The 27,302-nt window shown below is 49.6% G+C and overlaps 2 protein-coding genes across 8 annotated transcripts in view; one reads left to right on the top strand and one right to left on the bottom strand.

The window, feature by feature from the left end:
* Positions 1 to 128: 128 nt before the first annotated feature.
* LOC104140793 (complement factor H-related protein 2-like) lies at positions 129 to 10,455 on the top strand. 2 transcript variants are annotated; one of them, XM_068952103.1, is made up of 8 exons: positions 129 to 357; positions 1,492 to 1,680; positions 2,497 to 2,685; positions 3,856 to 4,032; positions 5,916 to 6,092; positions 8,303 to 8,485; positions 9,184 to 9,384; positions 9,989 to 10,455. In XM_068952103.1, the coding sequence occupies exons 1-8, from the start codon at positions 297 to 299 to the stop codon at positions 10,009 to 10,011; spliced, it is 1,200 nt and encodes a 399-aa protein (XP_068808204.1). In that variant the 5' UTR covers positions 129 to 296; the 3' UTR covers positions 10,012 to 10,455. The 2 variants fall into 2 exon arrangements, with proteins under 2 accessions (XP_068808204.1, XP_068808205.1); XM_068952104.1 differs by having other exon boundaries at positions 157 to 357; positions 10,113 to 10,455.
* Positions 10,456 to 20,838: 10,383 nt separating this feature from the next.
* Positions 20,839 to 27,302, bottom strand: part of CFH (complement factor H) — a 42,964-nt gene continuing 36,500 nt past the window's right edge. For 3 of the 6 annotated variants that reach the window (XM_068952085.1, XM_068952088.1, XM_068952087.1), the window contains 5 exons: positions 26,792 to 26,968; positions 24,398 to 24,580; positions 23,480 to 23,680; positions 22,172 to 22,366; positions 20,839 to 21,304 (listed from right to left, as the gene is read on the bottom strand). In XM_068952085.1, the coding sequence (XP_068808186.1) occupies positions 21,282 to 21,304; positions 22,172 to 22,366; positions 23,480 to 23,680; positions 24,398 to 24,580; positions 26,792 to 26,968 (779 nt within the window). In that variant the 3' untranslated portion in view covers positions 20,839 to 21,281. The remainder of the gene's footprint in view (positions 21,305 to 22,171; positions 22,367 to 23,479; positions 23,681 to 24,397; positions 24,581 to 26,791; positions 26,969 to 27,302) is intronic. The other 3 variants (XM_068952086.1, XM_068952089.1, XM_068952090.1) reach the window with 2 other exon arrangements.

Genomic DNA, 27,302 nt, shown 5'->3' with positions numbered 1-27,302 from the left:
TGCACCAGAAGTGTCTGTTTATGGGCTAATTAATGCTCCTATGTCAAGTTCAATCTGAAGAATTTTGTGGGGAAAAAAAAACTGAAGCATTTTTGCAACCATTGCGTAATCTATCTGTACGTAGAGACTACTGTGTTGCAAGAAAACAAGGGGCAGAAATTGCTGAACTCTGAGTACATAGCCTTTGCAAGGGCAGCCTCAAAGAGCTTTTGGAGTGAATACAAGTAAAGGTAATTTAGAGTACAGAAAATAGAAATTTTGCTGCAGAGGATCTGTTTTATTTCTAAAGCTTGGGAATGGCACTGGTGAGCCTCACGACAGTGTTTCTGCTGTGGATGTGTTGTACTACACCTAAAGGTAATTTACTAAATGGAAATCCATGCTTATAACTGTTGTGGCAGGTGACAGTTAAGAAAAATGGATTGCAAAAAATTAGTCAAACTGTATCACTTGTAATAGAATTCCTTTCAGAAGTTCAGAAAAAAAGAGATATAATTAAAAACAACAGGTTTAAGAGTATTTGCTTTCTTTTTTCTCGTATGAGTTTCTTTCTTTGCCTTCTGCCTGAACTTAATGGTACTTGATAATGAACCTAACTGATTACAAGGCATAATGTTCTCCAAATACATGAGTATATGTAAATTGATCTGTACTCCTTTTTACCTATTATTGTTCTGAATACATGCTAACAAAAATGCGAGCTCCTCATTAGGTTTTAAGATATTATACAGCTCTACAAAAATTAACTTTGTTTTTATTTAAATCACTTGTATGATATAAAATAATTTAATGTTGCCTTAAACAGGTCTTCACTGTATATAGGTTAAAATAACTTGTTTTAAACTCTGTAATCTATCTGTTTAAATCTATTCATCATCTCAAAATTGCTCTGCCCTCACCTCCCCCCACGTTCAAAAGTGCTTTCTGGTATATAACACTTACTTTCAAACAGTGATCCAACTTGTTTGATTTAAAAATTGTGGACTTCATTTTAGCAATCTGTGACAAAGTGGCTTGTTCAAGGTATTACAGAAAATTAAGAATAGTGACACTACATGTGGAACTTATTATTTTAGTATAGTGATGGAAAACTAAAATCTTCCCTATACCTTTTTGAGAAATTCAAAAGTTTATTAACACATTTAATGTGAATATTTTTGGTTTAGTAAATCTTTTCAATGCAAAAGGTGCAAAAATAACATAAAAGAAGACTATTTCCTGGCTCAAGGAAATACCATTGGTTTTTAATACAGTATTCCCAGATGCAGGGATATAGGTCATCCGAATATTATTAAACTCTTGTGTAGTGCCATTATTTGCAGCTCTCAACACTGTTCTGTATCAACCAAATAACAAGAGTTTGTGCAGAATTTTTGCAGGAGCAGCATGCAAGCACCCACTTGTCATTGATTTTGAAGAAATTGGTAGCGGGGATAAATCAGGATACAAGGAAAATAAGAGTATAGTTAAATAACAAGAATCTGTGCACAGCTTCTGCCAGAACAGCATGTGAAGACCCACCTGTCATTGATTTTGGAGAAATTGCTAGTGGGAATAAATCAGGATATGAGGAAAATGACAGAGTGCAGTACATGTGCAACCCTGGGTACACGTTATCAGGCTCAGAATGGGTGACATGCCATGAAAAAATCTGGACACCTGGACCACCGCAGTGCTTGGGTAAGGATGGCTTTTATTGCTGGTTGACTTTTTACCACTAGACAATTCTAATTGTTCTTAAAGTAGAAGTTTCAGCCTTAGATTTACATTTCTTGGTTAATTGCTATGTCTGCAGAAGACCAAAATTAATCTCTGGATTCAGTACTTCTGAACTTCTGGATCCTGCACTTTAGTATCCCCAGACCAGTTACACTCAATCACTGTTTTTACTGTGAGAACTTTGGAGCTCTGAAAGGCTACAAAGCAAATAAACAATTTGTCTGTACTTCCAAAACCTTTCACAACAGGATACAGGTACCAGCAATGGTGTCAGCCTCTTTCACTCAGCGTACTAAGACATCCCTTCTTGTAGTTTCCTAGCTGTCTCTCATATGTGGGAGTAGCACTGTGTGGTAAGGTGCTTTGCTGTCTTACTCCATTTAACTCCTTAAAACCCTTAGAGTCCTATAAAGTTCATTTTTAATCCTGCGTAATGGAGATACAAAAGGGATAACCTCATATTTACTCTCACTGATATAATCAGTTAATTATCTCGATGATTGTGGTTTCTTGAAATTAGTGCATCTTGAGATCATCACTGATGTTCACAGTCTGTAAAGTTATCTTTTATGCATTTGAACAAGAATATGCTTTTAAGCTGTGCCATATCATTGATTATCTGTCTCATACTAAACATTCTGCGTTTATTGTGATAGAGATCAAGTGTGTTAGTGATCTGTGTATTTCCTTTTTAAAATTGCTCAGGAGGTGCTATATGAGCTAAAAGCTACCAAAGATTCATGCCGCATCATTTTAAATTTTTCTTGTTTCCTGTAGCACCATGTACCATTACAAAACAGCAGCTGGAAGCCAGAAAACTACTTCTCTCCCATGGTCGAAGACACACGTTTTTGATTCAAAGCGGTCAGAAGCTGGAATTTGTGTGCATAACAGGATATAAACTCACAAGCAGTTCTGTCAGGAAGTGTGTTAATGGGCACATGACTTTTCCTTCATGTATCTCTGGTAAATATACACCATACTTGAATGATTTTGATTTCTCAGATACCTTCTGGTTTAGTTTGCAGTTGTTGATGTACATAAACTGCATCTGTCTGTATTATCAGAAACTGTTTATCAATTGGTAATTGATTCCCTCCACGCACCTTACCATCAGCAGATGTAAATCTTGTGAGAAGTCACCAAAATTTGAGGTGCATAATGTGAGAATCTCTCTCTACCACTTTAATTCTTAAATTAATGGAGGAAATTTGACATTTCTGAAGTTCAGTTCATCTGACTAGTTTTAGATATCTGTATTTGAGGAGAAGAGTATGTTCTGCAGTACTTATTCTCTCCAGTGATTATGAAAGGAATCTGTCATACTTAGCTGAGATGCAGATGCCTGAAGTTAATGAGTTGAATACAGGCCACCTGTATTCAGAAGATTGTTTCAGACATAATTTCTTCCTAAAATGTATTTTATGAAGACTTTATAACTGGAAAGCTACCTAACATTTATTAGTTGCAGAGTAAAAAGCATGCTTAGGATCAACAGCAATAACAAACTGTCTTGGGCAGGACTGGTAACTTTCTGTGGAGAAACCTCTCCCTGTGGGATTGCTTCTCTTAATGCAAAAACCTGTGCAGCTTCAAGCAGCACTCTTTACAAAGAAATATTTCAGTTTCATGCCTCCTCTTTCCATTGCCGTATGTGTGCAAGCAAAAGTGGAGGAAAACTCTACTCTGAATGATGAGGATAGAAGGAATACTCTGTCCTTCCCATGCAATGAATGAGGCTGGGGAAAGATGATATGGGGTCATGTAAAGACTGTGTCATGCACAGTGTGCAACTGTAGTACTGCTCTGAGACACAAAAAGGCATGACTCAGGCATGATCAATTTTTACAGGTAACTTCACATAGTAAACAAACCACCTCACTCTCCCGCCCTTTGACACACCATGCAATATAGCACCAGTCCATTAATTCGGCCAGTCTCTGCAGTTCCTTTTCTCCTTTCAGTCACTACAAGGAAAAAGAATTTTGTCTGATGAAACGCTGCAGATTAAAGATTGTAGTATCCTGAATTATGCAGACAGTTGTTGCTCATGAGGAATAATGGTGTTCCTGAGTGCAGTATTCTGTGACAAAGATACTGCTGTGCTCCTAGTCTTAAATGCACCTGTCTTTTCAGATGTTAGCTGCGGAGCCCCACCTGAAATTCCCAGGGCTTCTATTGCCAGCAGTGAACAGGAGAGATACCTGCCTGGTGCCAGAGTGCAATATGAATGTGAAAGCAATTTTCAGATTATGGGTGTAAATTATGTCACTTGTACAAACGGACAATGGTCACAAGCACCAACTTGCAGAGGTAGGAGGTCATGCTTTCATCTTGCCTGTTAGCATAGAGGGGACTGTATTTTTACCTAAATAGTTTAATGACTTTATCTTTTTTACTGATGTTTTCTTTGTGTACTACAACTTTGTACTTGCTGTTGCTCTCTCGCACAGCACTTGAATTTGGCTTAGCCAGATTGTATCTAGCATCGCTGTGGACTTCCTAATCAACAACAACAAAAAAATCTACTTGAAGAAAGTGGGCCTAAATTTTGCCCATTTGGCACCCTCCTACATGATACTATATTTCCCCAGAGGGTGCCATTGTTTAGGATTTCAGTAGAACAATGCATAAGGGCTCTGCTGTTCTGCTCAAGCTGTTGGGGACAGCTGTCCCCACAGACATGGCAGACATAGTAGGGGACAGAAATGGCTGTTCTTCTCCAAAGCTCCACTCTGACTGATAAAGATCCCAGCAGAGATCTAAATCATGTAGATGTCCTAGGGGCTATGAAATGAGAAGAGCATTCCTGTGGACAGGAATTGTGCTGTGCTCCTATCCCCTGTCCAAATCTGTGGCTGCAGGGTGAGCAAGGGTTGCTTGGCTTTCCCACGCCTCCATGGAGCCAACCACACTTGCCTGTCTGTGAGCAGTGCAGACTGACAAGCTCCTCCAGCACTGCTGATGCTCCAGAGCGCTGCCATTCAGCAGAGCGTCGGCTCTGCTGCCATCTCCACGATTTTCAGGAATGCCAGCATCGCCTGGGGAAGGACATGGACTCACAAGAAGGCTGGCCTGGCTTGTTGTGCCTTAAAGTGTAGTTACAGAAACACTAGTTTTTTTCTAGTAGCTCTTACTGAGCTTGCCGCGTCATGAGAGTCCCAGAAAGAGCGTTCTGCTGCCTTCATCACCCCTCCTCGCTCTCTCCATTGTGAACTCCTGGAGCTGTGACCCACTGGTGCCAGCTCTCCCTGCAGCAGGAGTGCTGCAGCCCTGGTGCCAGCAGGAGTCGCAGCGTACTGACAGTACAGGGCAGAAAGACTTTGCATGTGGCAGCAGTACCTTACACTGAAAGTCCTTTCCCCTCCCCTCTAAGGAGGACAGATCAAATCTGCGGGAGTGCACGAGACATCAGAGCTGTAGCTGCTGTGGCCTTGCTGCTTGAGGCCCGTGGGGGAAAGCCTTGCTGAGGTGCCCGTGCACCGGCAGGGTGCCATGGGAGGATATGTGCTAGGCAGACAGGCAGTCAGGAAAGCTGGCATTTGCTTTCGTGTTCTTCATCTGCTGCACTTCTGCTTCAGGCGTCCTTTGTGTAGCACAAGTGGAGGTTTACAGGGGAAGCTGTGCATTTCCTAACTCTTCCTGGACTGTAGGTCCGTTGTCCTAGTGCAGCCGAGGATGCTGCTCAGATCCTCTGCTTTACAGCCAGCAAAAACAGTCCTGCAAATACTCACGTTTTCACTGCCTCCATTTCAGGATGTTTCTCCTTGGAGTCTTCCTGTTTTAGACCCTGAGGTAGTCTTGTGTGTGCCACAAGAAATAGCTGGTTGATTCTACGTTAGCTGCGTGCACTATCCTGCGGCTACTGGGTGGTTGAAATCCCCGGCGACAGTGGTATTATGCGTGTTGCAACATCGGCAGCAGTGGCTGTGGAAATTGCTGTTTCCACTGCTCTCTGGGCCGAGCTTCCTAGGACTTGTTTCAGGCTTAATTCACGTTCCCTGCATTTGTTTCACACTGTTTTACCAATAAGGATCATGGCTAGGGGAAAAAAAAAGAAGAAACTCTATTGGGAAGTCAACAGCAGTTCTGGGCGGAAACGACAGGGGTTGGGGAGTAACAAGGTTGATTCCTCTAACTGCAGGTTGCATATGGGAACAGCTCAATGACTGCACATGTGCTTTTGCCTCTTTCAGATATGACATGTGAACCTCCTCCAGAAATTGCTGGTGGTAAAGTGCAAGGGGTGAAAAAGTCAAGGTATTTGCCTGAGGAGAGAGCTCAGTACCGATGCTGGCAAGGTTTTCAGATGACTGGGGATTCCACTGTAGCCTGTCAGAACGGGACCTGGACACAGCTGCCGACATGCAGAGGTAGTTTCTCTCTCTCTTTTCCCAAGCCTATGACAATTCTCCTGTTCTTGTTACTAGATTGTAATCCCGTCTCCTGGGTCTGACCTGGCAAATGTCTCTGTTTTGGGCCAAAAACCTTGTCGGTGATGCTGTCATGAGGCTGGCTCAATGGCATGGATTGCTCCAAGTCTCAGTCTCCTTACCGTGCAGAAATGCATCGCCCCTGGCACACTCAGAAACAAGCAGAGAGTAAGAAGTATTGCTGTCTGTCTTTGAGGACAAGGCCCACAGCTTCCCTGCTAGTTGACATCCAGAGGAGCGAACTGTACAGACGATGCAGAGATACACTGCTCTACTGAGGGCCACCAAGTGAAGTCAAGTGACAGCAGGATTTCATGTGTGAGCTACTACCATGCTGAGATACCGTGCTGAAACTGGCTCGGTCAGTCTGGTGCCCAGGCCTTTCCAAACGCATTGGATACTCCCAGGAGTTTTCCTCAGACCTACGGAAAGTTGCAGCAGCTGGACCAATGGGGCAGCGTTACACTGAAAGAGCACCCCGCTGGGAGCTGAAAGAGGTGCAGAAAGGGCAGATGAATTAAGGCCAGGCTCCATACTGTGGTTCCTGAATGTGGTGCCAAGTGTAAAGAGCGTCTTTCGTGGTGCTGACGGTTCTGAGTCCTCTCTGAATTTTTCCCAGTGCAAGGTCCACTGGAAGGCCAGACTTTGCAGCAGTGTGCTGTTTGAGTGGGTTAAAACGTCTGTGAAGCAAAAACGCCTAACTTTTGAAAGTGATTAAAACAGCAGGCGTGATGGATTCATGCTTGCATGTCTGGAGTTGCCCGTGGCCATAAGCACCCGCAGAGGCCGAGGGCTATCCGATTAGTGATGAGAGCTGCACAGTGCAGCGGTCACCTTGGTTGTAGTTCCGATCAGAGCCAGAAATGTACAGAAATGCAAGCAAGTTGCCCTCCTCAAATGCGTGCACGTAGTCTTCTCAGGCATCCGCAAAGGACAGCGTGCAACTGGTGACGGCTGAGCGAGTCCAGGGTGTTGAAGACCGCACTGCAGCCAGGGTCCTGTATGGAGATGGAAGTGTCTGACTGTTAGGAATCTGTAGCCAGCGTGTTCCTGCTAGGGCACATGACACATGGTGCAGGGGGTTCGTCCCTGGGATAAGAGCCTTTCTCTGCTGAAAGGACTCAGAAGAGCAGGCTGTCCTTCAGCCTTTTGCCTTCCCTGCAGTGCCATGTCCCACCCACGAGCTAGCTAGAGTGGAGATAAACTCTTGTGGCAAAGGGGAGCACACGAGGAATCTGGAGCTCTGTCGTGGACAGAAAGGAGCACGCAGCAAGGGCTTTCCATGATCACGGGGCCATGACAGGAAAAGTGCCAACATTTCCAAAGAGAGAGAAGGGTTTAGGAAGTGCTTGGTCAGAGCAGCAGACTCTTGGCCTAGGCTTCTGTGTCGAGCAGAGGAACGTGGGAGTGCTGCTTAGGGAGAGCCCGTGAGCCTGGCTGCTTGCTGAGGTCCATTCCTGTTGTGCTCTCCCAGCCTCCACAACTGATTGGTTGAGGGATGTTGGAGGGTTTGGCCCTGCCTAATCTGTTCCGGATCTCTGTGGAGCTGTTGTGCCTGGTTTTCGCTAACACCTCTCTGAACCTGCTGCCTCGACGACGTCCTGTGGCCAGAAGTTTCCCAGTTGTACAGCTTGCTGCAGAAGGAAGTACTTCCCTTTCTCTGCTTCTTAGTGGTAAAACTTTGGTGGTGCAGTCTGTTCCTCTAGTCGGTGTTTCAGTAACCCCTCTTTCCTCTGGGTTTCCATCTACACCCCGCTTCCTGTGTTGTTTCTCTCCCTTCCCTCGCCGCTCGGGCAGTAGAGGAAGGGGGGGGGGGAGGCGCCAGGTTCTTCTGCAGAAAGAGCTGTGCCAAACACGCTTCACCATTGCGTAGTCCTGGAGAAAGCCCTGCTGGAAGCTGCAAACACTTCATCGATGCCAAATGGACAGATGAACTGGAAGTTGTGAGCGCCAGCAGTGGAGAAAGGAGACGCTCGCTTTTGCTCTTTTTCATGCGTTAGGTATTTGGTGTCAAGGTGACAGTTTTCTCTCTGCTTTCCTCCTGGTCTCTCAGAGCACTACCAGCGTGCTGCCCGGAGGTATTTGTGGCCAGGCGTCTTGTTGCAGTTAAAGGCTGACGGCTTTCTCTGTACTTGGAAATTTCCTTCCAGGGAGAGGTGAAAAATGTGGCCCACCTCCAGCTATTGAAAACGGAGACCTTCTTTCCTTCCCGCTGCAAGAGTATGCACCAGGTTCAACTGTGGAATACAAGTGCCCAAGTCTCTACGTCCTGGAAGGATCTCGGTATATTACATGTGCTGAGGGGCAGTGGACAAATCCCCCGGTTTGCTTAGGTAGGTTGAAGCGTGTGCGCTGTGGCGGAAACCGGTGTGACTTCTCCTGTTGTCTTTTTCTCAGACTCTGAGGGCCCTTGCAGTGCCTCTTGTGAAGCAGCACTCGTGCTAGGACTGCGAGGTTGATGGGGGGGAACAGCAGCGGGTTCTTCCTTTGCTCAGGAGGAAAGTCCTCTTGACGTTCGCCGGCATAGTCCCCTCTAGTGCCTGCCGTTTTGCCCCTCGAGGGGTATTTGGGGGGAGGAGGAGGAGGAGGAGAGTTTGGCTCCAGTGTGAGCCTGTGTGAGGGGGGTCTCCATCACAGTGCAGGGCTCCTGAGTGCGCCGGAGCTGGGGGCAGGGCTGTGGTCAGCAGGCTGTGAGAGGGGAGGATGGGCCTAAGTGCCTGGCAGTCCTGGGAAACTGGAGCGGGGGCGAGTTCATTGCTGCCTGGCGATTTCCCCCACCCCTCAGCTGTGGTTGGATCTTACCCTGTGTGACCGTCAGAGCAGAAAGGCCTCTCCATAGCTCTGCCTGGTGTCCTAGGCATGGTCTTTTTTCCCCTTAGGCTTTGAAACCACAGAGGGCCAGAGCAAATAGCTGAAAGCATTTTGCCCCCCAAAGAATCTGGGATTGGAGCGGGCTTCTGTAGGCTCTAGGGAAACAAATTACGGGTGGTGCATCTCTGTGAACTGACAGCGTATTCTTCCCGTTTTCAAGTGGCATGTACGGCTTCTGAAGAGGATATGAACAGAAACAACATTGAGCTGAAATGGGTCACAAGAAACAAGCTGTACTTGAAATCTGGTGATTTTGTTGAGTTTGAATGTAAAATAGGATATGTGAAGGACCCAGCATCTTCCCCATTCAGAGCACAGTGTGTGGAGGGGACACTAGAATATCCGTACTGCAAGCCAGGAAGTAAGTCATCTCCAAGTCGGCCACTGCTCCTCTGTTGTTTTGTTGCCCTTGTACTGTGGCAGCTGAGAGGAAAGCCCTTAGCAAGTGTGTCTGGGGGAAAAAATGTGAGCGCCCCAGGGTGTGGGAGCCCCCCGTAAAGCTGCGGGCCATGACGGGAAGTGTCTGCCCAGAAGCCACCCCCTGCAACACCAGAGCTGGCAAGACTCCTTGGCAAGGACCCAGGGGCCTAAAGCCAGGGTTACTTGTGCTGCGACTGCCTGGCCACTTCCAGGCAAGGAGAAGAGCGTGTCCATTCCCTGTCCTGCTGAAGAGAAGGGCTCCCGCCGCTGCTTCAGCGGTTTTGCAGAATCTCCTGATCTTCTTGCAGGTTTTATGTCCCCGCGCCCTCCCGGGCCACCTGTGTGTCTTGCAGGCAACTTATGCCACAGGAGGCATACTTATGCACACTTATGCAGGAGACCTGCTGGCAGCAGCAGCAACAGGTCCACAGAGGGGCAGGTTTAGGGTCCTTTTTGGAACAAGTGCAGGTCTGTGTCTGTCACTGAGCTGCTCCCGTTCAGGGGACTGTGGGAAATTGGAGTCTTCCATTCTCTTTTCAATCTAGCTGAACTCACACAAAGTGAATAGTTGACGGCTTTACTGAAATCCGCTGTGGATCGCTGTGAGGAAGCACTGCTGCGTGCCAGGCCTGCTGATCACACCTCCCATTCTTTCTCTCCGCTCCGCAGGGCTGTTGGGATAAATGGAAGTGGCATGAAGGCACCTGGCTGCAGAAGCGAAAGATGCCTTAACCAACCCAGCTGTTATAACGACTTCAATTTTACGCAGAGTTTTTGGTTTCTCTGTGCTTTGTCAGCAGCTTAGGCAGTGTTCCGTGTTTGAATTCCTGATATCTTTTTTTGGTGGTCTTTCTTTTTAATATTGGCTGACTGCACTTCCATTTTCTTGTTAACCCTTCTGTATTGATTTCATTGCCACTTTTTTTTTTGACAATTGCATCCTGAAATAGGCTGGCTTTGGTGGCCTGCTGAGATAAGAATTAAAGCCTGTGAGTAATTTGATCATCAGCAAGCTGGGTGTGTTTGGCCTTGTCTGTTCCTAGCTGCTTGGCCGTGCAGCTGCCTGGAAATTAAGCCTGTGTCGTGGCCGAGGTGAGTGCCCTGAGCGCCTCATCAGGACGAGAAGTGAAGGGCGTCGCCTTTAACAACTTTTGACAACCTTAAATAACTCGAGGAAGTCCCTGGAAAGCAGACGCCCATTCTTATGGGGGACCGTCAGCTCCCTGGCACTTGGTGGAAGGGCAAGATGTGGGCAGGCAACGTAACTGGGATTTCTGGGGGGGTTGGGGGGGGGTGGGGGGGTGTGTGTGTCAGGATTAAGCTCTTGGTCCAGGTCCTGGATGGGCCAACGTGGGGCGACACACAGCTGCACCTGCTGTTCACTAACAAGAAAGAGCTGGTTGGGGATGCGGTAATCAGTGGCAGCCTTGGCTGTAGTGACCATGACGTAGTGGAGTTTGAGGCCCAGAAGGGAGTGAGGAAGTGTCTGCAAGTAGCAGACAGCCTGGGCTTTGGGAGAGTGGGTTTTGGCTTATTCAGGAAACAAGTAGGTGGCATTGCGTGGGAGTCAGCTCTGAAGGGTAAAGGAGCTCAGGAGAGCTGGCAGGTCTTTAAACACAGCATCTTCCAAGCAATGCTTGGGAAGACAAGGAGACGGATCCGGAGACCAGCGATGTCAGGGAACCCGTGACAGGTCTCCAGTGCAGAAAAGAAGGCAGTATACAGGAGGTTGAAGCAGGGACAGGACAGGCTGCAAGGCTGACTTGTCCGTTGGCATTGCCCAGGCGTGTGGGGATGGTGCTAGGAAAGCCAAAGCTCACCTCGAGTTGACTACTTGCAAGGGATGTCAAGGGAACAAGCGCCCCTGCCACTACACTCGCGGTAAAAGAGCAGACCAGAAAGCCGTGGCCTCTGACTGAAGAGGGTGGGTGCTCCGTGGCAGCAGACACAGCCCAGGCTGAGGTAGTCTGTGCCTCCTTGGCTTCAGCGCTCGCCGCGCTCACTCACGCAGCGAGTCGCCGGGGAACACCTTTCTGGGCACACAAAGGAGAAGGTGGCCGCAGTCAGCAGAAGGGAACGGTCAGAAGAAGGGAACAGTCAGCATGGGTTTGCCACGGTAAGTCCTGCCTGACCAGCCTGATTGCCTTCTGTGCTAAAATGACTGGATCTGTGGACGAGGGGAGAGCAGGGGATGTCGTTTGCCTCGACTTTAGCAAGGCTTTTGACGCTGCTTTCCCCAAAGAGGCTGCAAGGCCGGGGGGGGGCGGGGGGGGGGTGTCTGTCCTGGGACCGGTCCTGTTTAACATCAGCCTCCTCACGCAAAGCGGGCAAAGGAGTGGAGGAGGGGGCCAACAGGAGCCCGAGGCAGGGCAGCACTGCAGACAGAGTTGCGCGCCTTTGCGGTGTCTGAGCAGCCCGCGCTTTTCTGACGGCCCCTCTGGGAGGCAGGGAAGGATGGGCTGGGTGGGTGGCTGCTGGTGGGGCCGCAAGGAGGCCAGGCAGCAGGACGGCCCAGCGCCAAGTCAGGAGCAGGCCGAGGTGGCTGTGGCACCTCCCCAGAGGTCTGTGGAGCTTTCCTCAGCCCTGAGGCCGCAGCCGTGGCTCTGGGCTGGCCCCTGGCAGGGCAGGTCTGCAGGGAAGGCAGCGCTGGGCGGCCTCCCTCAGCGGCAGGGAGCGACGCCTGGAAGGCCGGGCTGCTGCTCCTCGCCTTTGCTCTGCGCCCCCCCCCGCCCCCCGCCCGCAGGCTCTCCTCCAGCTGCTCACAGAGCGACAGGCCCGGAGTTGGGCCGTGTCCAGAGGGAGGGCGGGGGGGGGCTGAAGGGACTTGTCCAAGCTCGTGGTGAGCTGATGCCGCCGTTTCGCTAGGGTGCTGCCTTTGGCCCTGATGGCGCGGCGCATTCATAGGGGAAGCACGGTGGGAGCCTGTGCCCTGCTTTCAGCAGAGGCATTTGCAGATGCACTGTTAGCATATGCTGTGTGTTGTCTGCAAGCAGTTAGTACCCGTCTCCACAGAGACTCTCGTAGAAGGGAGCTGGAGATTCTGTTTTATGAGTATCTTCATGCTGGTGTTTCATGCATCCCTTTAGGCTTTTGAGTTTCCTTTATTGATCACAGCTTTCATCTGATGACACATTTATTTGCATATGTAGACCTTTTTCCTGACATTTCCCCTGGGCTGAACTGTGGCAGTGGCTGATCAATATTGTTCTTGCTGTTACATGATGAACAAATTTAAAAAAAACACGCAACTAATAATGTTTTCCTGGAAGGCAAATTGCAATCCTAATACTTTATAGAAGAATTTGTGATGGGATTTTGTTTATTATACTGAAGGAGAATCTGGGGATGAACAGGGTGGGAAGTTTTTCATTCTCAAGAGGTGGGAAGAAAGACAAGTCCTAAATGAGAGAAAAAGGCTCAGATCACTCCCTATACTTAAGCAGTATAAACCAGTATGAACAGAGGCTCACTTATGTTTGAAGAAAGTAGAGAGTGGTTACCTGGAGAGACCATGCAGCCTCCATCCTTGCAGATTTTCAAGACCTGCCTAGATAAAGCTCTGCGCCACCCTGGGGTGTGGTGCACTCAGAGCTGACCCTGCTTTGAGCAGGGACCAGAGCTTCCTTCCAGCCTGAATTATTCTGTGATTCTAGATCCATAAATTCAGGCTGTTCTCATCAAGGAAGAGACACAGATGGAAGGAGGCAAGGGGAAGAATCTGCTTAGGTAGACTCTAGGCCTGTCCTGTGCCCTCTTGTCTCTAGCCTTCTCTCCTCCTCTCCCTTCCTTTGTCTGCCCTCCCCATTTTACAGAACACTGCCCCAGCATAGAGCAGCTTGGCAGGCACAGCCAGCACACAGTGCTTCTCAGAAGTCATCTTTTGTGACACAGAAACAGCCATCTGACTGCAAGGAGAGTACTTTGTCAGTGACACCTATACAGCTGCAACCAGGTGAGATGACTGCAAGTGTGAGGACCCTCACCTATTGCAAAAGAAGCAGTATCCTAAACCTGAGGCTCATCTTCTCTTCGAAGGTCTTCTATGTGCCTTGCTGGGGTTGGCCTCCTGGATTACTGCCAAGCGCAGACTCAGTTCTCTGCAGATATGGAGCAGGTTGGAACATGTCACTCCATGTGGAAACTTGAGTGGCAGCAGCCCCTGCCTTGCCGCACAGATGGGTTGGATGGCTTCCCCTGGGGCTGGGCCAGTGCTGTCTGCTGAGCAGGAGCTTCCCTGACCAGCAGGAGCTTCCCTGAGCAGGAGCTTCCCTGACCAGCAGCACCAGGACAAAAGGAGCTTTTCCAAGGGCTGTGTATAGATAGCAACAGGCTGGGCATGGCCTGGAGCTTCCGTCCATCCCACAGGAGGAGATAGGTTTGATGGAGCACCCCATTACAATCTGAAGCAGAACTGCCACTCCAGAGGAAGTCCCGACCTCCAGCCTTGTAAGGAATGTGTTGCTCAGGAGTGCTAGGCAGACTCCTGCCCTTCCTGTACAGGTTCCTGCTGCAGGAGGAGGCTGTCAAACACATCAAGCTGACCTTTGTGTGGCATCTGGGAAAGGTAGGACAATTGTCTACTACTGCACTTATGGGTATCCACAGGGACAGAAAGAAGCAGGATTCCCAACTATGCCATAATAGAAATCATATAAAGTCCTGCTGGACTCAACAGGCTTAGGCTGGCTCCACATTGCACACAACTACTAGGACCTACCTGCTTACAGGTATGCTATGTGCATTTATCACTTACTGAGTCATCCAAAGTAAGTATTTATGTCTCTAGCTGATGCTTCCAATGACACTTAACGTTAAATTACTGTATCTTAGGTTTCATTTGAAAAAATATAAAAAGGGGGTTTTGTTTTCTTGATGTGTGCTTGTCCCTTTTGCCTCATGAAACAAATACTTTCTAATGAGCTGTAGGAAGGACTCTCCTGATTTTTTTGGTGGTTGACCCAGTGATGAAATATTGCAGCTCAGGTATGGGCACTGTGTAGTGGGCAGCTTCTTTTCTTGCTTTTTACCTGTCTGAGAGGTCTGAAAGCCACTGTGGGCAGTCTACTAGCACTGTGCAGCATGGAGCAATTTTTCCTTAGCCTACTGGTGCCTTCATCACATAGGCTTTTTTTGTTCTTTAACCTCACCTAGTTAACGTCCCCATAGCTCATGAAAATGAATCAAAGCAACATGCTGTATTTGTATACAGTCACAGGAGCCTATGCCAATATTTAGGTAGGGTATTAATGTGAGTTAATGGCTCCCTAAGTAAAAGAGCAATAAATAATTATTGTTCTGTGTTGCTTTTGTTGGCTAATAAGGGAGATTTCAGGACAGCTAAAGCTTTGCTTTGGCAGCCCGTTAACCAAATAATTGGGCTTATTTTCTTATAATCAGATACGAAAAGGGTTTTTTTTTTTTTGTTATTGTTCGTTTTCCCACCTCTGTGTGGCATGAATTATTTGGAGGTCACAGGGGAGGAAGGTGAGAGCAGGTACTGGAAGCAGGACTGCAAAGCACTGGCAGATCCTCATTTCTTTCCCTGTTACTGCCTTTCCCTTGCCCCGTGCTTCACAACATGTCAATTTGTTAGAATTTTTTTTGGCTTTTGTAAGAAAAACAGTGATTTTTTTTCCTGAGAGACCACTGCTAGAGTCTGAAGCATGTCTTAGTTTCAAAACAGTACATAGGGAGTTAGAGAAGGCATGTTGCTAACTGTGCCTGGGGCATGAAAGGTTTTTCTCCCCCCACTTTTCCCCTGACTCTCGGCCTCCCTCCCAAAAGACCTCAGTGATTTCCTGCACTCAGTGCTGGCCTTGCTCCGAACTTTGATGTCCTGTTGGCTCATGCCCTGCTGCCAGACACTGGAAACACCCCCGCACTTGCACAATGCTGCTTTTCATTGGGAAAACGCTGCTCTGGCTGGGCTTGGTGCCGGCCAAACACGTGGCCTCCCCTGGCTGCTGTCTCTGAAGTGAGCGAAGGCCAGCCACCTTCCTGCAGATGACCTGTTGTGCCAGGGTGCTGGAGAGAAGGGAGTCCCCCAGCTGAAGACATGTGGACTTGATGCTGGGGAGCTACTGGTAGATGCTGGCATCTCTCAGGGAGGAAACCGTTGTGGGCAGGTAAGCTAGACGGCCTCTGAAATAAAGGATGCGAGGGCCTGTCCCTGCGTGAGGAGCAATGTTTGGGGTTTGTGGGGTAGTGCCCCAGCCCCCAGCCCAAGGCAGGCAGTTGCAGGACAGGACTGGTTCGCTAAGCCATAGAGGGCCTGCTTGGCCTGCCAAAGCTTGGCTTGCAGACCCTTGGCTTGGTACTGGGATGAGACCCACACTTTGGCAAGTCTCCCACTGATGGCCAGAGGGGGTCTGTGTGGGCAGGAGTGTCTAAGCCGGGCCTGGCTTCATTTGCAGGTTCCAGATATGCTGGGAAATGGGGCAGCTGCCAGTATTCATCATTACATTTGGACTGAGCAGCTTCTCAAAAGCATGGTTTGTTTTCCTGTACTCACTATGTGTTTTTCCATATTAAGTTTTCTGCAGAGGAACTGTGGAAACATATATGCCCTGTGCTGTTGCGGAAAGCCTGAGGAGGGGCTGCCCCGAGTCCTGCGTGTGTGGGTGGGTGGCTGTGGGGGTGTGGGTGGGTGGGTGTACGTGTGGGTGTGTCTGTAGCTTTCCCGTGACACAGCCTCTCCCTTTCTTGGTCCATGTTGAAAGCTGAGTCTGGCAGTCATGCTGTTTGGTATTCCTCTCCCTTTCCCATGACAAATAGCAGAGGTGAAAAGCTGAGTAAGTGAAAGCAAATGTGATGTCTTTCCCTTGAGAATTGTTATGTTAACCTACAATCATCTGTAGCATTTGAAAGTTGTGGATCGTGATTTTAGCATACACTGTCACAAGGCGGACAGCATAGCCCAGCTTCGATCTGCAAGGGCACCTGAGTCGTCTCGGAGAGAGGGAGGTAGATGGCATATTTAAATGTAGGTTTTGAAAATAATTGGCAGGGTTTTTTTTTTGTTTTTTTAACTTGAGTGAAGCTTCAGGTTACAAAGCCTCACCCAGTGACAGGGAAAACACTGCCAGCACTTTCAGTGGAAAGAAATAGGCTACTGCAGTACATTTATTTTGCATTCATTTTTAGCAGCCTTACAAATGTATGGTCTGCCATCTGCTGTTGACAATGGAGCCATCCGTACCAGTCCATTGCCTTCCCCCCTCACCTCCCTCCCTCTCTCCCCTTCCTTCCTTCTTTTCCTTACTCTCTTCTTTCCTTTCTTTCCTTTCTCTTTCTCTCTTCCTCACTCACCCCTCCCTCTCCCTCTTTTCCTGTCTGCCCTCCTCTCTTTTCTTTCTGTTTCTCTGTCTCCTTATCTTGCTCTTTCTCTCCCTTTGTTCCATCCTTCAATTGAAGAACTGTCTATCTCTGACTTCTCTTAAATTTTATAATAAATAAGGATACATTTTCTCAGTTAGAGAACAGTTTCAGAGGGTCAATTGCCTTATCACAAATGATTTAAAGAGTCAGGCAAACATCCTTGCTATTTTTCAGTGGCACAGTTTTTGTGTGTGTGTGGGGGGGGGGGGGGGGCACGTGCACGTTTGTATAAGTTAAATGGATACAAAATATGGTGAACATGCAGTTGACAGAGGTGAAAGCAGACCAATGGGCCTGAGAATAGATCTTATCATGCATCCTGCCTCTCCTTCTCTCCCACTTGCTTCCAGAATTAAAAAAAATGTGCCTAATGATATCATAGATTTCTTGTTTGAATAATAATAATAACAACAACAAAACCAAAAAATGGGATAACTGTAGTAAGACCGCTTCTTACTACAAGAAGATCAGCTCTCTGTAAGAAATTAGGGTGAAGCCTGATTGGACCTGCAGGGATTTAAGGAACCCTTGTACTTCATCATTTTAGATACAGTCCTCAGTAGACTTCCCCATCACACTGGGGAACCAAATACTGTTTGCTTACATTCTTCCAAAGATACAGCTGTACACAACATCCTTCTTCACAGTCAGCCCTAAAGAGTTTGATAGTGGTGGTAGAACATGACAGCCAATTAATACATTTCAGTTTAGCTGTAAGTTTATCTAAGCACCTAGAAACACAGCTCTCAATTCCAGCATTATGTTTCTATGGGCATTGTCCTACTGAACTTAGCATCACTAGCTTGAACTAAGTATGGTGGGTGACTTGCACTTATGGTGGATACTGTGAACAATTTGGTCCAGCTCTCTGCAAGAATGAGACAGAATACGGTTTAGCGAACAAACTGTTGTAATAATGCTTATAACAATTATAATGCTATGCTTGTCTGAGAAAGCCACTCTGAACAGGATGCTTGATATTATGTACAGGTAGACAAATGATGGGGCCACACAGTTCTGTCTCAAAGCACAAGTATTGTTTACACCAACCTGCAGTTCATAGGTCAACGAAAATTATTTTTTCCGCAAAAAAAGTTAAAATATCTACCTGTGTCATTACTTACCTGTGCCAAGGTCAGTAACTCTTGGCATGATTACAGATCTCGAAAGGAGAAGTACTTTTTCTGGAGAAACAAGGTGTTATCAATTCCAGCAAGATCTGGGCCTTAATGCGTCACAGACAATAATTTGTAGGCATGGAAACTGGTCGTAGCCACCAGAATTCACGGATACTTTACCTCCCAGTGTTATGAATAGCCTAGGAAGAACTAAATTTTATTTATTAAGAAACAAAAACAAGAAAAACCTTCTGTTCTATGTAAATGCTAATGCACCTATTATTTAGTGCACTGAAACAGAATGTGCCTTTTAAACTTTCCCTGTAGAAGTCATGATGTGAAAATATAGCCTCACTTTGTGATTGGGAGCTATCACAGCATCTTGCATGGAAACATCCTGGAAATAGACTCCTGCCTCTCCTCTCCTTCTCCTGTCACAATGAAATATGAAAGCCAAATAATACTAAACATGGCTCTGCACAGGAGTTCTGGTCCAGCAAAGACCACCACTAATTAGAAAGGGTTCTAGGTACACAGTGCTCAGCCTCAACAGCCTTGAGGTGTCCATCCCATCCTCACGCTAAGAAATCTCACTTGCTTCTTACATAAACATTCCTTACTGACGATGAATAAATGCAATTAATCCTATATGGGCTTTTTCACTCAAGTGATTAAAATTTCATTCATTATCCAAATTCCTTTTGGCTTTATTTATTTTAAAATATGAGCAAAATGGTCATATTTTACCTGTTTTTCTCGGAAGAAAGAAATTATATCATGAATTAAGGCAAAATTATAGAGGGATAGGAAGTATTTGGATTATGATTTGGAAATCTAATTCTTAAATCCACCACATTTGCAGAACAATTAATGTAAATAATTGTTATTTTTCTCACTACTGGTTTGAAATGTATCCTCAGAAGTTATTGACAGAAACAGCACAAAGCTAGAACAAATTTCAAAAGTGGTAAATGCATTTGATTACAAGGGGCACAGGCTTCCACCGTGCTTCCCCTATGAATGCGCCGCGCCATCAGGGCCAAAGGCAGCACCCTAGCGAAACGGCGGCATCAGCTCACCACGAGCTTGGACAAGTCCCTTCAGCCCCCCCCCGCCCTCCCTCTGGACACGGCCCAACTCCGGGCCTGTCGCTCTGTGAGCAGCTGGAGGAGAGCCTGGGGGCGGGGGGCGGGGGGGGGCGCAGAGCAAAGGCGAGGAGCAGCAGCCCGGCCTTCCAGGCGTCGCTCCCTGCCGCTGAGGGAGGCCGCCCAGCGCTGCCTTCCCTGCAGACCTGCCCTGCCAGGGGCCAGCCCAGAGCCACGGCTGCGGCCTCAGGGCTGAGGAAAGCTCCACAGACCTCTGGGGAGGTGCCACAGCCACCTCGGCCTGCTCCTGACTTGGCGCTGGGCCGTCCTGCTGCCTGGCCTCCTTGCGGCCCCACCAGCAGCCACCCACCCAGCCCATCCTTCCCTGCCTCCCAGAGGGGCCGTCAGAAAAGCGCGGGCTGCTCAGACACCGCAAAGGCGCGCAACTCTGTCTGCAGTGCTGCCCTGCCTCGGGCTCCTGTTGGCCCCCTCCTCCACTCCTTTGCCCGCTTTGCGTGAGGAGGCTGATGTTAAACAGGACCGGTCCCAGGACAGACACCCCCCCCGCCCCCCCCGGCCTTGCAGCCTCTTTGGGGAAAGCAGCGTCAAAAGCCTTGCTAAAGTCGAGGCAAACGACATCCCCTGCTCTCCCCTCGTCCACAGATCCAGTCATTTTAGCACAGAAGGCAATCAGGCTGGTCAGGCAGGACTTACCGTGGCAAACCCATGCTGACTGTTCCCTTCTTCTGACCGTTCCCTTCTGCTGACTGCGGCCACCTTCTCCTTTGTGTGCCCAGAAAGGTGTTCCCCGGCGACTCGCTGCGTGAGTGAGCGCGGCGAGCGCTGAAGCCAAGGAGGCACAGACTACCTCAGCCTGGGCCGTGTCTGCTGCCATGGAGCACCCACCCTCTTCAGTCAGAGGCCACGGCTTTCTGGTCTGCTCTTTTACCGCGAGTGTAGTGGCAGGGGCGCTTGTTCCCTTGACATCCCTTGCAAGTAGTCAACTCGAGGTGAGCTTTGGCTTTCCTAGCACCATCCCCACACGCCTGGGCAATGCCAACGGACAAGTCAGCCTTGCAGCCTGTCCTGTCCCTGCTTCAACCTCCTGTATACTGCCTTCTTTTCTGCACTGGAGACCTGTCACGGGTTCCCTGACATCGCTGGTCTCCGGATCCGTCTCCTTGTCTTCCCAAGCATTGCTTGGAAGATGCTGTGTTTAAAGACCTGCCAGCTCTCCTGAGCTCCTTTACCCTTCAGAGCTGACTCCCACGCAATGCCACCTACTTGTTTCCTGAATAAGCCAAAACCCACTCTCCCAAAGCCCAGGCTGTCTGCTACTTGCAGACACTTCCTCACTCCCTTCTGGGCCTCAAACTCCACTACGTCATGGTCACTACAGCCAAGGCTGCCACTGATTACCGCATCCCCAACCAGCTCTTTCTTGTTAGTGAACAGCAGGTGCAGCTGTGTGTCGCCCCACGTTGGCCCATCCAGGACCTGGACCAAGAGCTTAATCCTGACACACACCCCCCCCCCCCCCCCAACCCCCCCAGAAATCCCAGTTACGTTGCCTGCCCACATCTTGCCCTTCCACCAAGTGCCAGGGAGCTGACGGTCCCCCATAAGAATGGGCGTCTGCTTTCCAGGGACTTCCTCGAGTTATTTAAAGTTGTCAAAAGTTGTTAAAGGCGACGCCCTTCACTTCTCGTCCTGATGAGGCGCTCAGGGCACTCACCTCGGCCACGACACAGGCTTAATTTCCAGGCAGCTGCACGGCCAAGCAGCTAGGAACAGACAAGGCCAAACACACCCAGCTTGCTGATGATCAAATTACTCACAGGCTTTAATTCTTATCTCAGCAGGCCACCAAAGCCAGCCTATTTCAGGATGCAATTGTCAAAAAAAAAGTGGCAATGAAATCAATACAGAAGGGTTAACAAGAAAATGGAAGTGCAGTCAGCCAATATTAAAAAGAAAGACCACCAAAAAAAGATATCAGGAATTCAAACACGGAACACTGCCTAAGCTGCTGACAAAGCACAGAGAAACCAAAAACTCTGCGTAAAATTGAAGTCGTTATAACAGCTGGGTTGGTTAAGGCATCTTTTGCTTCTGCAGCCAGGTGCCTTCATGCCACTTCCATTTATCCCAACAGCCCTGCGGAGCGGAGAGAAAGAATGGGAGGTGTGATCAGCAGGCCTGGCACGCAGCAGTGCTTCCTCACAGCGATCCACAGCGGATTTCAGTAAAGCCGTCAACTATTCACTTTGTGTGAGTTCAGCTAGATTGAAAAGAGAATGGAAGACTCCAATTTCCCACAGTCCCCTGAACGGGAGCAGCTCAGTGACAGACACAGACCTGCACTTGTTCCAAAAAGGACCCTAAACCTGCCCCTCTGTGGACCTGTTGCTGCTGCTGCCAGCAGGTCTCCTGCTGCAACTCCCAGCAATGCTGCGCGCCTCTCCTCCCACCACCAAAGTTCATTCCCCGAATGGCTCATTGCCCAAAGGCTTGCGTGGCAGCCACAGAGTGAGCTGATGTAACAGCGCCGAGCAACCACAGCACGTGGGGAAGGCTGGTGACAAGAGGCTCTACCTTTGTGGGAGACGAGAGCACCAGCAGCAAGCGACCCAAGCTACCCCTTCCTCGGCCACAGTGTTTGGTGCGTGCATCACGTGCCGCTGCACTGTGTAGCCCGCAGGCAGCTAGCGTGTCCCTGGTAAAGGAGGGAGGGAGAGGGCCACCCCCCCCGCTCTGCCTGGCGCTACGGGAGGGACTGGCCTAATGCCCCACAGCCCTGCGGGTGCCAGGGCAGGGATGAGAATGGCAGCCAAACTTCTTTCTGTGGAAGACAGCAGCTCAAAGCTCGGCTTCTCCGCTCACAGACCTGGCCAGGCTGCAAAGACGGTGACTGTCTTGCCCTCTTCTGTTGACGCTCCTGTTGCGTTAGCAGGGAGCGGAGCCCTTCTCAAACACCCCGTGTCTCCAAGCGCTGCCGGTGGTTTTTACTGGGATGCCACAGGCCTCTGCCACTGAAGGGCCACAAAGCTGCTCTCTCAGCTACACTTTGCCCTCTGTCTGAGGAAAAACCCCCCGCCTGGCATGCAGGCAAGTGAGCCCAACAGCCTTCTCGTCACGGAAGACTTACAGTCACATCTAGGATACTTGAAAACTCCATCCAAGCACTGCACTCTGAATTCCTCAGGGCTTGAAGTTTTCCGGTACCACCATCTGCACTCAAAATAAATATTTTCCCTGGAGCGATAGGTGGAAGTCCTCGACAGGCTTGATTGTAGCTGAATATTGTTCTTTGCCATTTCACTCTCAAGCACCATACATGTCTCTGGAAAAACAGAAAGCACTTTGATTATTTGCCTGTAGACCTCACGCTGGACAACTGATCCTCTGATGCTACAGGTACCTGCTGACTCCCCAAAACACTTGAATTCTTAGCTGCTTTCCCTCATGATTTTGGCAGACAAATACTGGGAGGTGAGTCTGAGAAGAAAAGCGGGGCAGTCAGGAAGAAAGGCCTCTTGCTTCCCTCAGGCAATGCCACGGCATCCCTACTCGCCTGGGTAGAAAAGGTTTCTGTACTGCTGGCTCAGGGGGCCCTTCTGCAACTGCCACCACCTCCATTAACACACGGTGCAGGCGACAAAGGGTGAATGCTCAGCTCATGCTCTTTGGTGCTGTGCAGCAGTGGGGCTTTGGGGAAATTTGAGGACGAGGCAAGCGTGAGCTTCCTTACAGGGAAGCCCATGAAGGATGGACTCAGCTGCTGCCCCTGCACCTGTCGAGTCTGGCTCAAGCAGAGAGGAACTGGGAAGGCCAGACGGGGGTGAAGGAGGCACACAGCCATGGCTGCGAAAGAGAGCCAAGGCCAGACAGAAGCACGCTGGGGAAAAGGGCTGCGTAGAGAGGCAGGCTTGGGAGAGCCAGCAAGGAAGTTAGGGCCAGACCTCACAGCCCCCAAGGCCCACCTGCCACTGAGGTCATTGAGGCCCAGATTATTTCTTGGTGCACCGCTGTGGCATAAGTTGCCTGCAAGACACACAGGTGGCCCGGGAGGGCGCGGGGACATAAAACCTGCAAGAAGATCAGGAGATTCTGCAAAACCGCTGAAGCAGCGGCGGGAGCCCTTCTCTTCAGCAGGACAGGGAATGGACACGCTCTTCTCCTTGCCTGGAAGTGGCCAGGCAGTCGCAGCACAAGTAACCCTGGCTTTAGGCCCCTGGGTCCTTGCCAAGGAGTCTTGCCAGCTCTGGTGTTGCAGGGGGTGGCTTCTGGGCAGACACTTCCCGTCATGGCCCGCAGCTTTACGGGGGGCTCCCACACCCTGGGGCGCTCACATTTTTTCCCCCAGACACACTTGCTAAGGGCTTTCCTCTCAGCTGCCACAGTACAAGGGCAACAAAACAACAGAGGAGCAGTGGCCGACTTGGAGATGACTTACTTCCTGGCTTGCAGTACGGATATTCTAGTGTCCCCTCCACACACTGTGCTCTGAATGGGGAAGATGCTGGGTCCTTCACATATCCTATTTTACATTCAAACTCAACAAAATCACCAGATTTCGAATACAGCTTGTTTCTTGTGACCCATTTCAGCTCAATGTTGTTTCTGTTCATATCCTCTTCAGAAGCCGTACATGCCACTTGAAAACGGGAAGAATACGCTGTCAGTTCACAGAGATGCACCACCCGTAATTTGTTTCCCTAGAGCCTACAGAAGCCCGCTCCAATCCCAGATTCTTTGGGGGGCAAAATGCTTTCAGCTATTTGCTCTGGCCCTCTGTGGTTTCAGGCTGGGAAGCTGTTCACCCCAAAGCCTAAGGGGAAAAAAGACCATGCCTAGGACACCAGGCAGAGCTATGGAGAGGCCTTTCCGCTCTGACGGTCACACAGGGTAAGATCCAACCACAGCTGAGGGGTGGGGGAAATCGCCAGGCAGCAATGAACTCGCCCCCGCTCCAGTTTCCCAGGACTGCCAGGCACTCAGGCCCATCCTCCCCTCTCACAGCCTGCTGACCACAGCCCTGCCCCCAGCTCCGGCGCACTCAGGAGCCCTGCACTGTGATGGAGACCCCCCTCACACAGGCTCACACTGGAGCCAAACTCTCCTCCTCCTCCTCCCCCCAAATACCCCTCGAGGGGCAAAACGGCAGGCACTAGAGGGGACTATGCCGGCGAACGTCAAGAGGACTTTCCTCCTGAGCAAAGGAAGAACCCGCTGCTGTTCCCCCCCATCAACCTCGCAGTCCTAGCACGAGTGCTGCTTCACAAGAGGCACTGCAAGGGCCCTCAGAGTCTGAGAAAAAGACAACAGGAGAAGTCACACCGGTTTCCGCCACAGCGCACACGCTTCAACCTACCTAAGCAAACCGGGGGATTTGTCCACTGCCCCTCAGCACATGTAATATACCGAGATCCTTCCAGGACGTAGAGACTTGGGCACTTGTATTCCACAGTTGAACCTGGTGCATACTCTTGCAGCGGGAAGGAAAGAAGGTCTCCGTTTTCAATAGCTGGAGGTGGGCCACATTTTTCACCTCTCCCTGGAAGGAAATTTCCAAGTACAGAGAAAGCCGTCAGCCTTTAACTGCAACAAGACGCCTGGCCACAAATACCTCCGGGCAGCACGCTGGTAGTGCTCTGAGAGACCAGGAGGAAAGCAGAGAGAAAACTGTCACCTTGACACCAAATACCTAACGCATGAAAAAGAGCAAAAGCGAGCGTCTCCTTTCTCCACTGCTGGCGCTCACAACTTCCAGTTCATCTGTCCATTTGGCATCGATGAAGTGTTTGCAGCTTCCAGCAGGGCTTTCTCCAGGACTACGCAATGGTGAAGCGTGTTTGGCACAGCTCTTTCTGCAGAAGAACCTGGCGCCTCCCCCCCCCCCCTTCCTCTACTGCCCGAGCGGCGAGGGAAGGGAGAGAAACAACACAGGAAGCGGGGTGTAGATGGAAACCCAGAGGAAAGAGGGGTTACTGAAACACCGACTAGAGGAACAGACTGCACCACCAAAGTTTTACCACTAAGAAGCAGAGAAAGGGAAGTACTTCCTTCTGCAGCAAGCTGTACAACTGGGAAACTTCTGGCCACAGGACGTCGTCGAGGCAGCAGGTTCAGAGAGGTGTTAGCGAAAACCAGGCACAACAGCTCCACAGAGATCCGGAACAGATTAGGCAGGGCCAAACCCTCCAACATCCCTCAACCAATCAGTTGTGGAGGCTGGGAGAGCACAACAGGAATGGACCTCAGCAAGCAGCCAGGCTCACGGGCTCTCCCTAAGCAGCACTCCCACGTTCCTCTGCTCGACACAGAAGCCTAGGCCAAGAGTCTGCTGCTCTGACCAAGCACTTCCTAAACCCTTCTCTCTCTTTGGAAATGTTGGCACTTTTCCTGTCATGGCCCCGTGATCATGGAAAGCCCTTGCTGCGTGCTCCTTTCTGTCCACGACAGAGCTCCAGATTCCTCGTGTGCTCCCCTTTGCCACAAGAGTTTATCTCCACTCTAGCTAGCTCGTGGGTGGGACATGGCACTGCAGGGAAGGCAAAAGGCTGAAGGACAGCCTGCTCTTCTGGGTCCTTTCAGCAGAGAAAGGCTCTTATCCCAGGGACGAACCCCCTGCACCATGTGTCATGTGCCCTAGCAGGAACACGCTGGCTACAGATTCCTAACAGTCAGACACTTCCGTCTCCATACAGGACCCTGGCTGCAGTGCGGTCTTCAACACCCTGGACTCGCTCAGCCGTCACCAGTTGCACGCTGTCCTTTGCGGATGCCTGAGAAGACTACGTGCACGCATTTGAGGAGGGCAACTTGCTTGCATTTCTGTACATTTCTGGCTCTGATCGGAACTACAACCAAGGTGACCGCTGCACTGTGCAGCTCTCATCACTAATCGGATAGCCCTCGGCCTCTGCGGGTGCTTATGGCCACGGGCAACTCCAGACATGCAAGCATGAATCCATCACGCCTGCTGTTTTAATCACTTTCAAAAGTTAGGCGTTTTTGCTTCACAGACGTTTTAACCCACTCAAACAGCACACTGCTGCAAAGTCTGGCCTTCCAGTGGACCTTGCACTGGGAAAAATTCAGAGAGGACTCAGAACCGTCAGCACCACGAAAGACGCTCTTTACACTTGGCACCACATTCAGGAACCACAGTATGGAGCCTGGCCTTAATTCATCTGCCCTTTCTGCACCTCTTTCAGCTCCCAGCGGGGTGCTCTTTCAGTGTAACGCTGCCCCATTGGTCCAGCTGCTGCAACTTTCCGTAGGTCTGAGGAAAACTCCTGGGAGTATCCAATGCGTTTGGAAAGGCCTGGGCACCAGACTGACCGAGCCAGTTTCAGCACGGTATCTCAGCATGGTAGTAGCTCACACATGAAATCCTGCTGTCACTTGACTTCACTTGGTGGCCCTCAGTAGAGCAGTGTATCTCTGCATCGTCTGTACAGTTCGCTCCTCTGGATGTCAACTAGCAGGGAAGCTGTGGGCCTTGTCCTCAAAGACAGACAGCAATACTTCTTACTCTCTGCTTGTTTCTGAGTGTGCCAGGGGCGATGCATTTCTGCACGGTAAGGAGACTGAGACTTGGAGCAATCCATGCCATTGAGCCAGCCTCATGACAGCATCACCGACAAGGTTTTTGGCCCAAAACAGAGACATTTGCCAGGTCAGACCCAGGAGACGGGATTACAATCTAGTAACAAGAACAGGAGAATTGTCATAGGCTTGGGAAAAGAGAGAGAGAAACTACCTCTGCATGTTGGCAGCTGTGTCCAGGTCCCGTTCTGACAGGCTACAGTGGAATCCCCAGTCATCTGAAAACCTTGCCAGCATCGGTACTGAGCTCTCTCCTCAGGCAAATACCTTGACTTTTTCACCCCTTGCACTTTACCACCAGCAATTTCTGGAGGAGGTTCACATGTCATATCTGAAAGAGGCAAAAGCACATGTGCAGTCATTGAGCTGTTCCCATATGCAACCTGCAGTTAGAGGAATCAACCTTGTTACTCCCCAACCCCTGTCGTTTCCGCCCAGAACTGCTGTTGACTTCCCAATAGAGTTTCTTCTTTTTTTTTCCCCTAGCCATGATCCTTATTGGTAAAACAGTGTGAAACAAATGCAGGGAACGTGAATTAAGCCTGAAACAAGTCCTAGGAAGCTCGGCCCAGAGAGCAGTGGAAACAGCAATTTCCACAGCCACTGCTGCCGATGTTGCAACACGCATAATACCACTGTCGCCGGGGATTTCAACCACCCAGTAG

This window comes from Struthio camelus, chromosome 8 (genome assembly GCF_040807025.1).
Source record: "Struthio camelus isolate bStrCam1 chromosome 8, bStrCam1.hap1, whole genome shotgun sequence".
In the NCBI taxonomy this organism is placed as follows: domain Eukaryota; kingdom Metazoa; phylum Chordata; class Aves; order Struthioniformes; family Struthionidae; genus Struthio; species Struthio camelus.
This window is presented reverse-complemented; position numbering and strand designations above follow the sequence as displayed.

Coding starts and splice junctions, on each gene's coding strand:
- LOC104140793 (XM_068952103.1), top strand. CDS start 297: ATGGCACTGGTGAGCCTCACGACAGTGTTTCTGCTGTGGATGTGTTGT. Junction 358..1,491: donor GTGTTGTACTACACCTAAAG/GTAATTTACTAA, acceptor ATCTGTGCACAG/CTTCTGCCAGAACAGCATGT. Junction 2,686..3,855: donor TTTTCCTTCATGTATCTCTG/GTAAATATACAC, acceptor CTGTCTTTTCAG/ATGTTAGCTGCGGAGCCCCA.